At 34.4% G+C, this 16,454-nt stretch overlaps 1 protein-coding gene across 5 annotated transcripts in view; it reads left to right on the forward strand.

Annotated features, from left to right (window-relative positions):
* Positions 1 to 16,454, forward strand: part of SOX6 (SRY-box transcription factor 6) — a 424,407-nt gene that overhangs the window by 159,231 nt on the left and 248,722 nt on the right. For all 5 annotated transcript variants that reach the window (XM_047776211.1, XM_047776209.1, XM_047776210.1 and 2 more), the window contains exon 4: positions 11,672 to 11,761. In XM_047776211.1, the coding sequence (XP_047632167.1) occupies positions 11,672 to 11,761 (90 nt within the window). The remainder of the gene's footprint in view (positions 1 to 11,671; positions 11,762 to 16,454) is intronic.

Raw genomic sequence — 16,454 nt, forward strand, 5'->3', positions numbered from 1 at the left:
ATCCAACAAAATCCAAGGTTTATTCATTTATTTAATTTTGTACAGACAAGGTGATTCTCAAATTTAAATGGAAATGCAAAGTAACTTGGTTGGCCAAAACAAATTTGAAATAGAACAAACTTGGAGGACTTTTTCTGTGTGACTGTAAAACTTAATATAAAGCTTGATATAATCAAAAGGGTTTGGTATTTGTGTAAATAAAGAGAATGAATTGGTCAATGAAAGAGAACAGAGAATCCAGAAATAGGTGTATACATGCAAAATAACTCAGAATGGATCACAGATCTAAATATAAAGCTAGAACTATAAAACTTCCAGAAGAAAATATAGGAGGAAACTTTGTGATCTTGGTGTAGGCAAAGATTTCTTAGATGAAAACATTAATCATAAAGAAAAAACCTTTATAATTGTATAACAACAAAATAAAAAACTATGGTTCCTTAAAAAACAGCTTATGAAAATAAAAAGGCATGATGCATGCAGACCAGGTAAAAATATTTACAATACCTATAAACGCATAGAAGATATATATCTGTTTATATATATAAATAACAAATATATGTGTATAGTGTATAGTAAGTTGCGTGTATTATATAAATATATAATGTATATTTTAGAAATATGTAGTTTATGTAGTATATATAAATAACTCTTAAAACTTCCTAAGAAAAAGACAAATGATTAAACATAAAAATGGGCAAAATATTTGAACAGTTCAAAAGAAGATACATAAATGGTCAAAAGCAAATGAAAATATATCTTCTTTTTTAGTCATTGAGGAAATATGAATGTAAGTTAAAACCACACTGAGATACCATTACATATTTACTAGAAGGACTAAAATTAAAGTACTAACACTAAGAAGTGTTAGTGAGGCTATAAAGCAACTAGAATCATACATTGTTGGTAGAAGTGTAAAATGATGCCGCCACTTAGGAAAACTTTTTGGCAGTTTTAACTTTTTTAACTTTCTTTTAAAGTTAGGGATATTACAACCCCACTTTTAGACAAAATTCCATTTTTAGAGGAGAAAGATGTATACACATAAAAAGACTTATGAATGAATTTTTTTTAAATAGCTCCAAAGTGGAGGAAACCCGCATATCCAAAAACAGGTGAGTGGATAACAAATTGTGGTAATTTATACAATGGAAATATAACCATTAACAAAATGGATCAAATTACTAATACATGCTGCAACATGACTGACTCTAAAAAGTTTTATTAATTGAAAGGATCCATATCCAAAATGTACATACTGTATACTTTTCATTTTTATAAAATTCAAGAATAGGCAAAATTATCCTATAGTAATAGAAGTCAGATTGGGTGTTGCCTGGCCTAGGATTATGGATAAATAACTGAAGGGGAGCATAAATTAACTTTTTAGAACTATTTTATATATTTTCTTTGTGATGGCAGCTACACAAATATGTAATTTGACAAAATTCATTGAATTTACATTTGAAATTGGGTACATTTAATATATGATATATATTAAATATCAATATAGTCAATAAAAAGTAGTTCTGTCAGTGCTTGACACACACATCTTTAGTATATTAAAGAATTTGTTCTAGTGCTTATTAAACATTAAATGTGCAGAGCTCTTGGTTAAGTAATATGGAAGAACACAAAGTGGTATTGGAAACATTCCCTCACCATCAAGGAACTAAATACTGAGTTAGTTCATAAGCATGATGTTGACCAAATATTTAGTCATATTGTGGTAAAATTGATGAAGTAATAGTCCTGGTAGATATGGAGGAAAAAGTTATGAATTTCAGTGTTAATGAGTTGATACCTGAAAACACATTTAAAAGGTGCAGTGCCTGAGAGATAATATGTGCTCACCAAGTATTATTTTGCTTTCAAAAGATGAGAATTTATGCTTTAAGTGATGAATCAAGGCATAATTGAGGAGGTGGTATTTAATATAAATACTACAGAATAGGAGGGTTTTTATCAGCATCAAGAACTGGGGAGAAATTCATGTCAGGAGAATGTCATGATCAAAGGTGTTAAAGTGAAAAAGCTCAAGGCATGTATAGTAGAGTGAGGTATGTGGTGAACTCATTTGAAGAAAATGAAGAGTTTCTGGTAGCAGAAATAATAGGAAATGAATTGCTAGGACCAGATTATGGAGAGCCCCTAAAACCAACTTGTATATGACTTATTTTAAATTGATCTCTTATGGATTGCCAATATATAAATAAAACCAGTACGAAGGGATATTTTATCAGTAAAAACTTATTTCGTACTTTCATTTTATGACATTAAATATAAAGTCAACTAGCCAGAACAATGAAGCTGTTTTGATGAACACAAAACGAAAATTGGACCTTATTGATCTTAGATAGGAGTTGTTGTCTTGGCTATTGAATAGTGTTGCTATGAACATATGGGTGCATGTATCTTTTTGAATTGTGGTTTTGTTGGGATATATACCAGGAGTGGGATTTCCAGATCATACGGTAGCTCTATATTTAGTTTCTGAGGAACCTCCATACCATTTTCCATAGTTGTACCAATTTACATTCCCACCAGTAGTGTAGGAGGGTTCTCTTTTCTCCCCACCATCTCCAGCATTTGTTATGAGTAGACTTATTAATGATGGCCATTCTGACTGGTGTGAGGTTTACTTCATTGTAATTTTTATTTGCCTTTCTCTTATAATTAGTGATGAGCATTTTTTCATGTGCCTGCTGGCCATCTGTATGCCTTCTTTGGAGAAGCTGCTATTGAGATCTTCTGCCCATTTTTTGATTGTGTTGTTTGTTTGCTCCTCTCTACTTTGTTAGTATTTTTAGCCTCACTCACCCTTCTCCATGTGCGAGGGAGGATGGTCATGATAATTGCAGGCATAAATGCTGATAGCTTTCAACTTGAGCAAGAGAGAGCCTTTCCAGACTGTCCCAGAAGAGAATTCTGACTGGGTCAGATTCCTCTGTGTGGTTGTGAGAAGTACTAGGAGGCAGACAGCAAAGCACTGTGATTGACATCTCTATCAGGACAGTAGTGGCATTCAGAAATACTTCCTCAAAGGAACCAAAAGAAGGTATGAGGGACACAGCAGGCTCACAAAAATTATTGTTTCCAGAGCCCTATAGAGTTTTTAAAAATCAGTTAAATATGTATTTGAAAGAGTGAAAATGAAATCACTTATTTGTAGAACCCAAAGAACAGTGTCCCATGTTATATGGTTTGAACACCTTAGCCTTTGGCAATGGAACAGCAGAAAAATAATGTCAGCCTGCAAATTTAGTTCATGTACCTGAAGATGAAACCTAATTTGGGAGGGAATCACTTTTTGAATTTAATCTTTTTTTTTTTGCCCATTTCTTGGGCCGCTCCTGTGGCATATGGAGGTTCCCAGGCTAGGGGTCAAATTGGAGCTGTAGTCACCAGCCTACGCCATAGCCACAGCAACGCGGGATCCGAACCGCATCTGCGACCCACACCACAGCTCACGGCAATGCTGGATCCTTAACCTACTGAGCCAGGGCAGGGACCGAACCCGTAACCTCATGGTTCCTAGTCGGATTCAATTTAACAATATTTTTAAGCAGCGTATTACCTATTCCTTAGTGGATGATTTCAGAAAAGGAAAGTTCTTAGTTCAAACAAGGTAAGTAAGGCATTATGGAAAATTCAGTATGGAGGAACAGGAAGTCCAATGTATTGAAGTGGGTCTAGGAGAATTGAGTGTTGAACGCTATTGACTTTCACGGTAATACCCCGAATTTTTAGTGCCCCTCTCCAAATGACCTCGAGTGTTTCACACTATATCTGTAGCAATTAATAATAGATATAATTATTATCTCCTATCAAATACTGCATTCTGGAGACCATAAAACCAATGTTCAAATAATGCCTTGGTCATTTCAGTAAAACCAGCACTAAACTGGAGTCAGGGCTCTGTCACCAACTTTGACATCAGGCAAGCAAGTGGCTTCCTTATCTTGACTCTGGTTTCCTCATTTCTTAAATGAGGTTTTGGTCTTAGTGATCATTGAAATCTCAGTTGCAACATGAGGCTGTGAACCTCTGATTTACCTACTAGATATTTCCTTCTTTGTCTATATTGGCATTAAGAAATTGTACTTAGATAGATACGGGAGAGGAATTTGGTTTCGAATGATGCTTTTGATATTGTTTTAGGTGCTAATCAGCTTTGGAAAGCAGATGAAAGAGATGCCTTTTACCTATGTATAAAGAACAATGTGACTTCCATCAATGCATATTAAGTGCCAGTTCTAAGGGGTCCCTATAAAAATTATGAGACTTTGGTAGATCAAAACAGTATAAAGAGAGAATATTACATCCAATGTGATGATGTCTATATGTGTATTTCTGGCAGCTTTCAAATTGGGGCTTTTTCTCCCTTGTGAACATACCAAAATCTTGCATGGAACAGTTCTAATGACATTTTCAATAGCTTCCACTGACACAGGCACACATACACAGTCGCTCACAGTATATTATCTAGTAAAGTGGTTGTGGAATTAACATTTTTCCTGGAAGGAATATATCCGATTTAATGACCAAATCGTTTTAAAGCAGCACAACAGAATTTCACAGGAACTAAATCTATTTCTTCACACCGATCATGCATGTTTTACTCAAGCATTGAGTCATTAGCATGTTTATAATGGTTCTAATTTAGCACAACATTTTCTGAATTTTATCCTTGAGTCATTTACAAATTGTTCATATTGAATAAACAAAGGAAACAGATTGCATTTTATACTTAGTAATTTATCTGAAAGAAGAGGGGAGGGTTAATTGTTTTAAAGTTTTGGTCTGTTTGGGGAAGTGAGCCTGCTTTTTCAATGCTAGGCATAAATGCCATTTCTCTTCATTTCGGGGGTGGGGGGAGGCTATGGAGGAGTAAAATGAAAAATTAGGACCAGGACAAGATTGGCCACTCCCAGAGGGGAGTGTGGAGCAAAAGGGGAGCTGGCACGAGATTCTCCAAAACAGTTGGTGCATTCCTTAATGATCAAGTGCTTGAGAAGTCCAGCTCTTCCTGGCAGAGCATCTGTGTTGATGTTTATATCATTGCCCTGCTGTATGGGAAAGGCATGCTTTCTCTTGCTGCCTGGCTAAAAATAGGATGGAATATAGCATTGTATGAGATATTTTAAGATAGCAAAAACATTTAAGAGGTTAAAGGTTTGGCTTTTGGATCAAAAAAGATCTGTGATATAACCCGTGGTTTTCCTTGCAGACTGAATTTTATCTAGAGTTTGTCAGTGATTCGAACTCTTGGTTAGGCAAGTTATTCTAAGTTTATTTGGTGCAGTCTGAAAAAACCACTCTACTGTCTTTTCTGTCAGCTTCCCAGCATGAAGAGCAGGACTGAAAACAGCCTCTATTTATACCCCCTTGTTCGTATTTGGAAAATCAGTTGTTTCATGGGAGAGAGGGAGAGAGAGAAGGAGAGCACGAGCAATCATCAGGGAGTGTGCTTTGTACGTTATAGTGACTTCAAAATAAAACTGGCACATTTTAGTGTCTAATTATTTTTAGTGAGCTTGGAGGGTTTTAATTAAAATTTAAGAGTGCTCTTCAAGCTCTCAAAGCTCCAATTTTATCCCAGTGTATTGTGGAGCACTTGCCAGTGTGGAAAAATGTACAGTAACTGGCATGTGCATCTCTGTTTCCTAATGAAAATGTGGAATTGATGATCAGCAGGGACATAAATATATATTGTCAGAATTACTTGTAAACTAAGGTCAAGGATGCTTTTGATAAGTTACTATTGTTCTTTGGATAAGTAGAAAATTTATTGCTTTAGAAATTTATGATTCCTATGGTAAAAATAAAAGGGATTGCTTTAATATTTTCTCAAAAGATTTAATAAAGCGCTAGGAAATCTGTGTACAGGGGCAGGAGTCGTTGTTTCTCACCAAAGTACTTTAAAGACATTTTCTATGTCGTGTTTCTAATTTTTTAGCATTTCAAGCTTTAAATATTGCTTTGAGGTAAAAGGGAATAATCATAAGTATTTATTCACAGGTAAATTGTTACAAGCCATGATAAAAAAAATTTCCTGTTATCTTTTCCTGTTCCCCTATGATTTAACTGGGGTGATGATTTCTTTATTTACTCTCTTTGACTCTTTATAAATTTGTTCAGAATAGGAATTAATACTGCTGCAGCTTTGTTTAACTAGGAATAATTTAAAATTTTTCCTAAAGTATCATATAGATTAGGAAATAAATCTCTCACATATTCTCACTTCAAATTTCCCCTTCAACTGTGAAATTAATTATTAGCATGATAAAGCATTCCTCACTAACCTGGCCTTAAATCTAGGTACATAGGAAGCAGAAACATTGCTTTGCAATCCATTATGCAGTATTAGCTCTGAATTATATCTCCCCCCCAACTTTTTTTTGTTTTTAGGGCCACACCCTCAGCATATGGAAGTTCCCAAGCTAAGGGTCAAATCAGAGCTACAGCTGGATCCAAGCTGTGTCTACGACCTACACCACAGCTCACGGCAATGCTGGATCCTTGACTCACTGAGTGAGGCCAGGAATTGAACCTGTATCCTCATGGATACTAGTTGAATTCGTTTCCGCTGCACCACAGGGGGAACTCCTATCTTCCCTTTTTTTCCTTAGAAAAAGTTTATTGAAATAGAAAAACTTAAATTTGCAAAGGAAAAGCAAAAAACAAAAGCTACACAATTGAGAATTGATTTTTAACATATCAAAACCTTTTACATCCTTGACTAAAATATAAGCAAGAACTGAAGTTCAACTCTTGATTTTTGATAGTCATGTTTCTATCACATTGTTTATAAAAATTAGAAAAGATAAGTATAGTAAGTCTTACATTTCTTTGAGTACGTGTTGGTTTATGGACATTAATTCTTTCAAAGTAAGATAAATTAAATAATAAATTTTGCAAAATAATAAATTTTGGCATTTTGCCAAATGTAAGAAATTAAATAATAAATTTGCAAAATAATAAATTTTGGCATTTTGCAATTTCTACTGAAGTGTTACGGCTTACATTCATTTTAAATATGTACATAGTATGCTGACACCTAATATTATAATATTGTGGTGCTTTATCTTAGTTTCCAAAGGGTATGTAGTTTCTCTCCTGTTTAGCTGAAGACAACTTGGGTCAAAACACTAAAATTTGAGTTGTCGAACTCAGATAATAAAATACACTGTATATTTTTTCATGGTTTTGAAGACTGTGGCGCTACCATAACTATATTAGTTGTTTTCAAGGCAATTGTATAAAACATAATTATTTGTGTAGAATTATTTCCAAGAATATCTGCGTGATGTTCAGTCCTTTTTTTCCGTTTGGAATCCTACGTGACTACTGAATTAAAGCTATTTTGCATGATCTCACTCTTTCTCTGAACATGATGCAAACTGGACTTCTTTGCTTATTTTGACCTCTTTGATTTTTGCATTTGTGCATGATCAGAAGGGTAAAATCTGATCTGATGAATTGCCTCTATAAAGCTAGTGTCCTATTAATGTAGTTGAAGTATATGACACTTCATACTTACTTTTAATTTTTACCCTTACCTGAATATTGTTTTGAGTGGGAAATGTGAAAAGATAAATTTCATTTTTAACTTTATTTATTACATATCTCCTTATTTCAAGGCAGAAACATCTCGGGGGCAGTGCCATGCTTAGTGACAACCTGCATCTTATTGTTTTTTTCCCTTACCTTATTTGTTTCACATTACAGTGTGGAATGCGCTTAGTACTAATTGTGGTTTGTATACACTTAGAGATCTGGTAGTCAGATAATTACGTAAGAAAGCTGAGTCTTTCAAGAGACCGCCTCAGGGTTTTGAATCTTCTTGGAACTCCTAGAATTGAGATTAAATGTTGATAAGGTTGTATTTAGTGACTTTTATTGTCCTATAGATAAAGGCTATCAGTGATTATTATTAAATATTTTCATGGGTCATAAATATAGACAGGCAAGGACTGTTTTATTTTAACCGCGCCCCCCCAGCTTCTTCTACTGAAATGGGAACTCATACAGCTAGGTTAACGCAGCATTATGGTGAGGATTTATTTTCTAATAGGGATGTGAAATGTTTGAATTTATTAACCATTTTACTAATGAATGGTTTTTATGTAAAGCTGTGTCTGCATGGTTTGATTTATGTTTGAAGTGTATGTTCTTGCTATCCATATAGTTCTGTTTTTCTCTTATGACGTTTCAGCATTCTTTTCCTGGAGCTCTGAAAGATTTCAGGTTTATTAATAGAAATGGGAAATATATTTTAGCTAGCTTTACATTTAATATATCTAATCCTAGCTTATGACTTGATCTGAATTTGTGATCAGTATAGTAAATTGGGCATTTGTCTTGACTGTTGTAATATATACTCTCAATTCAAATTAACCAAACAAGTTATATTTAGCATTTACATCAATGATTATCAGTTCAGTGCAATGTTATGTATGAAAGGGTAAAAAAATATAACTGACTAGGATAGGAAGTTGAAGACATTTTGTTGACTATTCTTATACATGATCTAATGTCATGTCTATCTCGCTCAGAAACTTAAACCCGATTTGAGATAAAGTAATCTCTGATAGGTGTGGCTTTGGAGATACGCTTAACTCTCAAACCTAGTTATTATCATTTCTCTGACTTTAGCATAAAAACAAAATATGGATAGAACAAAGTATACACCTTTTTTCTGAATTTAAAATAGAAGTAGCAAGAGACTATGTTGGAAATTAAATACAAACTGAACATATGTATATGCATGTAGGTCCTATTGGCAAGTCACTCAGAATCCAGTTTTTGGAGTTCCCATTGTGGTGCAGTGGTTAATGAATCTGACTAGGAACCATGAGGTTGCAGGTTTGATCCCTGGCCTCGCTCAGTGGGTTAAGGATCCAGTGTTGCCATGAGCTGTGGGATAGGTTGCAGACACGGCTCAGATCTGGCATTGCTGTCGCTGTGGTGTAGGCTGGCAGCTACAGCTCCAATTAGACCCCTAGCTGGGGAACCTCAATATGCCACAATCATGGCCCTAGAAAAAATGAAAAAAAAAGACAAAAAAAAAGAATCCAGTTTTTAATTACAATGGTAGATCACTTGTTGAAGCCTAAGAAAATAATTAATAGGAAAAACTGGAAGGAAAGAAGGAGGAAAGGTAAGAAGGGAGAAAATAAAGGAAGGGACAGAGAGCTTTCCCTTAACAGAATCAGGCTGACTTCTCTTTAGAAAGAACTTTAGCTTAGTGGTATGGTTGTTCTTCATCAGCCATTTCCTGACACACGGATCCAGTCCATCCTTTCCTTGATTGATTCATCATGTCATGGACAAATGTTAATTGTTTTCACCAATACTTTCTAACAATGCAGAGGTCTTTTCATCTCTTACCCAGGGCTCACTCTCGTTTTCTAAAGCTTATCCAGTTTCTAAAACCCTTTCGATCCATCTTGACCTTACTGTCACTCTGAGAAATTCAAGGAGGATTTAGAAGTTGGAGAAAAAATGAAAGGGAAAATGCTAAAGAGATAGGTAGTGATATGAGAGAGAAAAGGCATTTGAAATTGAAGTAACTATTTTAAATATAATTTTAAAAAGAACTTATCAGAATTTTGACACTTGGAATGTTAAAGTTTAATGGGAGTATGCTTTGCACTAAAGATTTAGTATTTAAATCTGCATTCCCTTTTGGAAACATGACCTGTTTATTAAGATTTGAGGCTTAAAAGATACACATGTAAATAATTGTAAGCAGTTGCTCCATCTGAAGATAGAAAAAAAATAACTTATTGATAACAATTGTTCTAATTATTAGAATATTCTAAAATTTAAACTTCTGTAAACTTTATGAATCTTTATAGAAACAAGGGTAATCACTCCCTATAATTGAGTTTGCTATTTAGAAATTCGGTAGGTCAAATAGCATTTAAATAAGGAATTTTTCCATCCATGTTGCTGCAAATAGCATTATTTCATTCTTTTTTATGGCTGAGTAGTATTCTATTGTGTATGTATACCACATCTTCCTAATCCAGTCGTCTGTTGATGGACATTTGGGTTGTTTCCATGTCTTGGCTATTGTGAATAGAGCTATAATGAACATGCGGGTGCATGTGTCTTTTTTTTTTTTTTTGTCTTTTTGCTATTTCTTTGGGCCACTCCCATGGCATACGGAGGTTCCCAGGCTAGGGGTCGAATGGGAGCTGTAGCCACCAGCCTAAGCCAGAGCCACAGCAACACAGGATCCGAGCCGCGTCTGCGACCTACACCACAGCTCACGGCAAAGCCGGATCCTTAACCCACTGAGCGAGGCCAGGGAGCAAACCTGCAACCTCATGGTTCCTAGTCGGATTCGTTAACCACTGCGCCACGACGGGAACTCCTGCATGTGTCTTTTTTAAGGAAAGTTTTGTCTGGATATATGCCCAAGAGTGGGATTGCTGGGTCATATGGTAGTTCTATGTATAGATTTCTAAGGCATCTCCATACTGATCTCCATAGTGGTTGGGTTGGGGAGCTTGGGATTAATAGATACACACTATTGCTTTTCGAATGGATTAGCAATGAGATCCTGCTGTGTAGCACTGGAAACTCTGTCTGGTCACTTATGATGGTGCATGATAATGTGGGAAAATAGAATATGTACATGTATGTGTAACTGGGTCACCGTGCTATACAGTAGAAAAAAAAATGTATTGGGGAAATAACTATTAAAAAATAATAATAACAAAAAAGAAAAAAAAAATAATAAATAAGGTATTTTTTGGAAAGATCATGTATCACTTTTTATATACAAGAAAAACTTCAGCTGTTTTTATTACTAGGAGACAGAGAACATCTTGACTTTATTTTCTTTACATTTTACTCTAAATGGGTATTTTACAAAAGTTGCATATGTTTATTTCTTTTTTAAAGACTAAGTAGTTACAAGTTGAGTGGTCTCTTCTCCCTTGAAGATTTGTCATTCTTCCTTGACTAGCACATGAAATTTGCCTAGACTTAAAAAAAAATCACCTGGATTAAAAGGAATAATATCTAAATCTAAGCCTGTAGGAAAGAGTCCCTTTTTCTGTCCTGTCAGTCTAAAAAATGATAAATCCTGGCTGAATATTAATATAATTATAATACCTAGATAAGATTATTGAGCACTGTCTTTTTTCCCCTGGAAATAGTTTAAATAATCTTCCATCAAAAAAAATTTAGTTTGGGAGTTCCTGTCATAGCTCAGTGGTTAACGAATTTGACTAGAAACCATAAGGTTGCAGGTTTGATCCCTGTCCTTGCTCAGTGGGTTAAGGATCCAGCGTTGCCATGAGCTGTGGTGTAGGTTGCAGGTATGACTTGGATCTGGCATTGCTGTGGCTCTGGCATAGGCTGGTGGCTACAGCTCCGATTCTACCCCTAGCCTGGGAACCTCTATATGCCGTAGGAGTGGCCCTAGGAAAGGCAAAAAGACCAAAAAAAAAAAAAAAATTTAGTTGTGGTATTTTATAATAGATAGAATAATATATTGTCTGTATCCTAGGATTAAAACAATAGCAAAAGAAATAGCTTTGATCATTTTTGAATGACAGAATTTCTCTATAAACTGGCCTTCTGGATTTGTGATAGTTTAATACTTGGAAATACATATATAATATTTTTAATACTTACTTTTGTATTTTAATAGATTCCTCCTGCATGGAAAAACTACTTTCAAAAGATTGGAAGGAAAAAATGGAGAGATTAAATACCAGTGAACTTCTTGGAGAAATTAAAGGTAACAATATAGAAATATCAAACATATTAATGTAGAAATGTTACTTTGTACCACAACACATTTGCTTATCTTCTGTACCCTAACATTAAATTCTTATTTCTAATATTTGTTTATATTTTAAAGGGTAAATGAATAGTGCATTCCTGAAGTTTTATCCTTTTGTAACATTTATTGAATGAAAATTTTGCCCTCTCTTTTTACTAGTTTATAAATATGTAACTTGTATGATAAGCTGTCTCATTCATTTACCATACAAAAATTCTGAAAAAGAAAAGGTTATTTAAAGATGAACAAAGTTAAAGATAATTTTAATCATTCCTTTTGAAATCATAATAGCTTAATTTATAAATCCAAATCATCGATTTGAATTTCTTCTGATCAAGGAGTCAACTGAAGTACCTATAAAAAAGTTTATAGCATGTGCTCTTTATCATTCATGGGTGGATTCTGAGGCCTATTTATCTTTTTAAAATCCTTGGCTCTGTCGCTTACTACATGAATGATTTGGGGCGAGACAAAAGTTTTCTATGTTTTGAATTCCCTGTATCTAGAATGAGGATAATACAAATATCTACCTTATAGAGTCATTAGGAGAATTTAGTGTATGTAAAGCTTTTAAACCAACTGGCACTTTAAAAAGCCCTCAAGAGGGGATGTTGTGGTGGTTGTTATTAACTGCACATAGGATTGAAGGTTGATTTATCTCAGGTAGATTTCACAGGATTTATCATTTCATGATCTCTGATGTGGATGAGGTTGAGCATTTTTTTTTTTGTCTTTTTAGGGTCGCACCTACAGCATATGGAGGTTCCCAGGCTACAGGTCTAATCAGAGCTGTAGCTGCTGGCCTAAGCCACAGCTGCAGCAATGCAGGATCCAAGCCGCGTCTGCGACCTACACCACAGCTCATAGCAGTACTGAATGCTTAACCACTGAGCAAGGCCAGGGATTAAACCTGAATCCTCATGGATGCTAGTTAGATTCGTTTCTGCTGAGCCAGGAAGGGACTGGTGTTATTATATTAACCTGTTACCAAGTGAGCAATCTCAATCCATTATAGAATTAAGTTACTGTATCAGTTAAGAAGTTATACTTTTTGCCTGACTCTCCCTTCTTGATTCCTTTATGGAGGTTAAGTACTATATCTCTAGCGTTTAGTATCATGAATAGAATCCATTGTAATGTATTAATTTTATCAGTTGTCCCTTATAGACAGTCATCCTACTGACTTTGAACTAACAATTTGGGGACTTAATTACATTAGCTTTCTGAATTTATCAGATGACTTCAGGTGAATATTCCCATTGGTGATGGATACTTTCTTATTTAAGATGAACATTTGGTAATAGTTATCTGATAAAAATTTTATTTTATTTTATTTTGCTTATTTTAAATTTATTACAGAAAATTGCCTAAGTTCAGCCATGTTATGTTCAACTCGAATGAAGAGAAAAAGGAGTCATCTTTTTTTAAGGAATAATTAATAACTCATTCTATTAATAACTAACAGTATCAAAATCAAGTGGAAATTGGACATTATTTTGAATTTCACTGCTTCTGTTTTGTACTCATAAAGGCCATTTGCTATTTTGGAAAAAAAAAAAAGAAACTCGACTTATAACTGACGGTTACAAAAAAGTCATCAGTGACATATTCTTTATCCAGCTGCAATAACATGGTGTGTGCTACTTTGGACGTCATTCTGTGTTTTCTTCCCTTTCCAAAGTCATTGGTTTTATAACAGTGAGAATAGAAATGGTTTATGCAAAGGCAAGCTTTTGCTGACATGAATGATGGGGGTCTTGCTTTCTCTTAGTAGTGTGTTTAGATTCAGCGTGGAGCTTTTACGCTTTGAGTTAGCTTTCCCCCTCCCACTTTATTTTTTGATTTTAAAAAATGCAAAAACTGTACTAGTTTTAGAAAGTCAAAATGTATAAATCTCCAAAGTGAAACACATGGGAAATTAGGCTTTTCAAATTCTTTAACTTTTTCCCTCTGGATTCTGTTTGTGATATGCAAACTTTCATTTGTGTTTTATGGGCAGAAAAGTACAGATTCCTACCAAATTTTTCATTTTGACTTACTCTACGGAAGTGTCTCTTTTTACATCCTAATGTTTTATCACCATAAGCATTATATAGGAAATATACCAATAATATAATGAAAAATGAAAAAAATTAAAGTAGTATTCAAATAGTTTGATTCAGCCATTGCTGAAACTCAACCTACATTTTAGTGTAGATAAGATCAGGTTAGTTATAATCCGCCAAAATTAGTTCTAAGTCTTCTAAAATTTTAGGGTGATTTAGATACAGTCTCTAAGAAAAATGTCAGTATTTATCTCGTGTGGTGTATATATATATATACATCGTTTTATTTTCCCTCATTGCAAAATTCATACATAGTTATCGCCAAAAGTATATAAACACACTCAAAGGAAAATATAATTGTCCTTTAATTCTACTTGTATTATAGTGTATATCATTTCCATTTTAATTTATGTAAATGCATTAAAAATTTTCTTTTACAAAAGAACTTTTACTGTTCTTTTGTAATCTATTTTTCCTGAATAATTATGTGAATTTCCTTGTCTAAAATATTACTTTTATTTGCAGAAAATATTGCATAAAATGAGGTTTTCATAATTTAACTGAGTCTTATTCAAGATTAAAACTATTTTTATTTTTTGTCACTATAAAGAAAATCTTGAACATGAATAAGTATTTTAATACTTTTCAGTATTAATTCATAGTTATTTTCTTAGGGTATATTCCTAAAAAGTGAAATTACTTGGTCAAAGAATGTGTTCTTTTTAAAAAAGTCTTTTGATTCATATTGCCACGATTCCTTTCAGATACAGTGTTCTGTGCTCTCGTCAGTAGTATCTGCAAGTATTTTTTTGCCTTCAATAGCAAGTACCATTACTTTAAACACTTCTTGGCAATAATATAGGGGAATATAATGTAGTATTGATGATTTACTTTGAATTTATTATTGAGAATGAAGGGTTACACAAATTTATTTGTATAAAATATCTCTTCCTGGAGTTCTTGTAGTGGCTCAGCAGGTTACGAACCCAACTAGTATCCATGAGGGTATGGGTTCTTCCCTGGCCTCGCTCAGTCAGCTAAGGATCTGGTGTTGCTGTGAGCTGTGGTGTAGGTCACAGACATGGCTCAGATCCTGTGTTGCTGTGGCTGGGGTGTAGGTCAGCAGCTGTAGCTCCAATTCAACTTCCATATGCCTCAGATGCAGCCCTAAAAAAGCAAAAAAAAAAAAAGTCTCTTCCTTTGTGAATTGTCTATTTATGTTGTTTATTCCATTTTTCCTTTAAAGGATGTGTCTAGTTTTTATGGTTTTATAAGACTTTTAATGTGTATTTTAATGCTACTAAGGTTTATTTGTCACATATGTTACATTTTGTCATTTTGTTCCCTTTTGGTTTTGTTGTCAAATCTTTCCTTCCCTATTTTAATGTCTTTTTTTTTTTTTTCTGTTTGGCTTTGTTTAGAAAAACTTCACCTACTCTAAGGTTATACAATATTCTGTTATATTTTCTTCAATTCTTTGACAATATTTGTATATACTTAAGTCTTTACTCTTGTTGAATATATTTTGATGTATAATTTCACCCAGAGATATATATCTTAATTTTTTCTTTAGCAGTTAACTCAGTATTCCTGTATCATTTATTAAATAATCCATTTTATCCCTTCTGACTTGAAATAACATATTTTATTACATACCGTATGCATATTTAGAGCAATTTCTCAGTTTATGGTTCTATTCCATTTATTTTTCTATCTAAACCTTTAAAGTGCTATGCTATATTAATTACTATAGCTTTATAGTATTTTTGAAAAGTATTCCAAGACTTCATTCATAGTTTTTAAGATGTTTGTATACTTCTCTAAAGTTTGTCTTAGACTTAAAAGTTGTTAATTAAAATTCCAAATTGGTTTTTAAAAAGATTATAAGACTGTGGGGTAAACTAACATCTTTTTAGTATTGCATCTTTCTTTCTATTCCAGATAATTTATTCAATTACTTATGTCCCTCAGCAGCGTATGGAAGTTCCCAGGCTAGGGGTTGAATGGGAGCTGTAGCTGTTGTCTACACCACAGCTAAAGGGATGCAGGATCCTAGCCACATTTGCGAGCTACACCACAGCTCACAGCAACGCCGGATCCACTGAGCAAGGCCAGGGATCAAACCTCTGTCCTCATGGATGCTAGTCAGATTCATTAACTGCAGAGTCACTATGGAAACTCCCATATTTTTATTTTATTTTATTTTTTTATCTTTTCTAGGGCTGTACCCATGGCACATGGAAGTTCCCAGGCTAGGAGTCTAATTGGAGCTGTAACCACCGGCCTACGCCAGCATCACAGCAACTCGGGATTTGAGCCACATCTGCGACCTACACCACAGCTCATGGCAACGACGGATCCTTAACCCACTGAGCAAGGCCAGGGATTGAACCCACAACCTCATGGTTCCTAGTTGGATTCGTTAACCACTGAGCCACGATGGGAACTCCTCCCATATTTTTAAATACATAGTCTGCACATTTCCTTTGATGTTTTCTCTGTAATATTTAATATTTTACTTGCCCCCCCCTTTTTTCCCTGAACAGCTGCACCTGTGGCATATGGAAGTTACTGGGGTCAAATCAGGGCTGCAGCTTAGGCCT

Source organism: Phacochoerus africanus, chromosome 4 (assembly GCF_016906955.1).
Source record: "Phacochoerus africanus isolate WHEZ1 chromosome 4, ROS_Pafr_v1, whole genome shotgun sequence".
NCBI classification, from domain to species: Eukaryota; Metazoa; Chordata; class Mammalia; order Artiodactyla; family Suidae; genus Phacochoerus; species Phacochoerus africanus.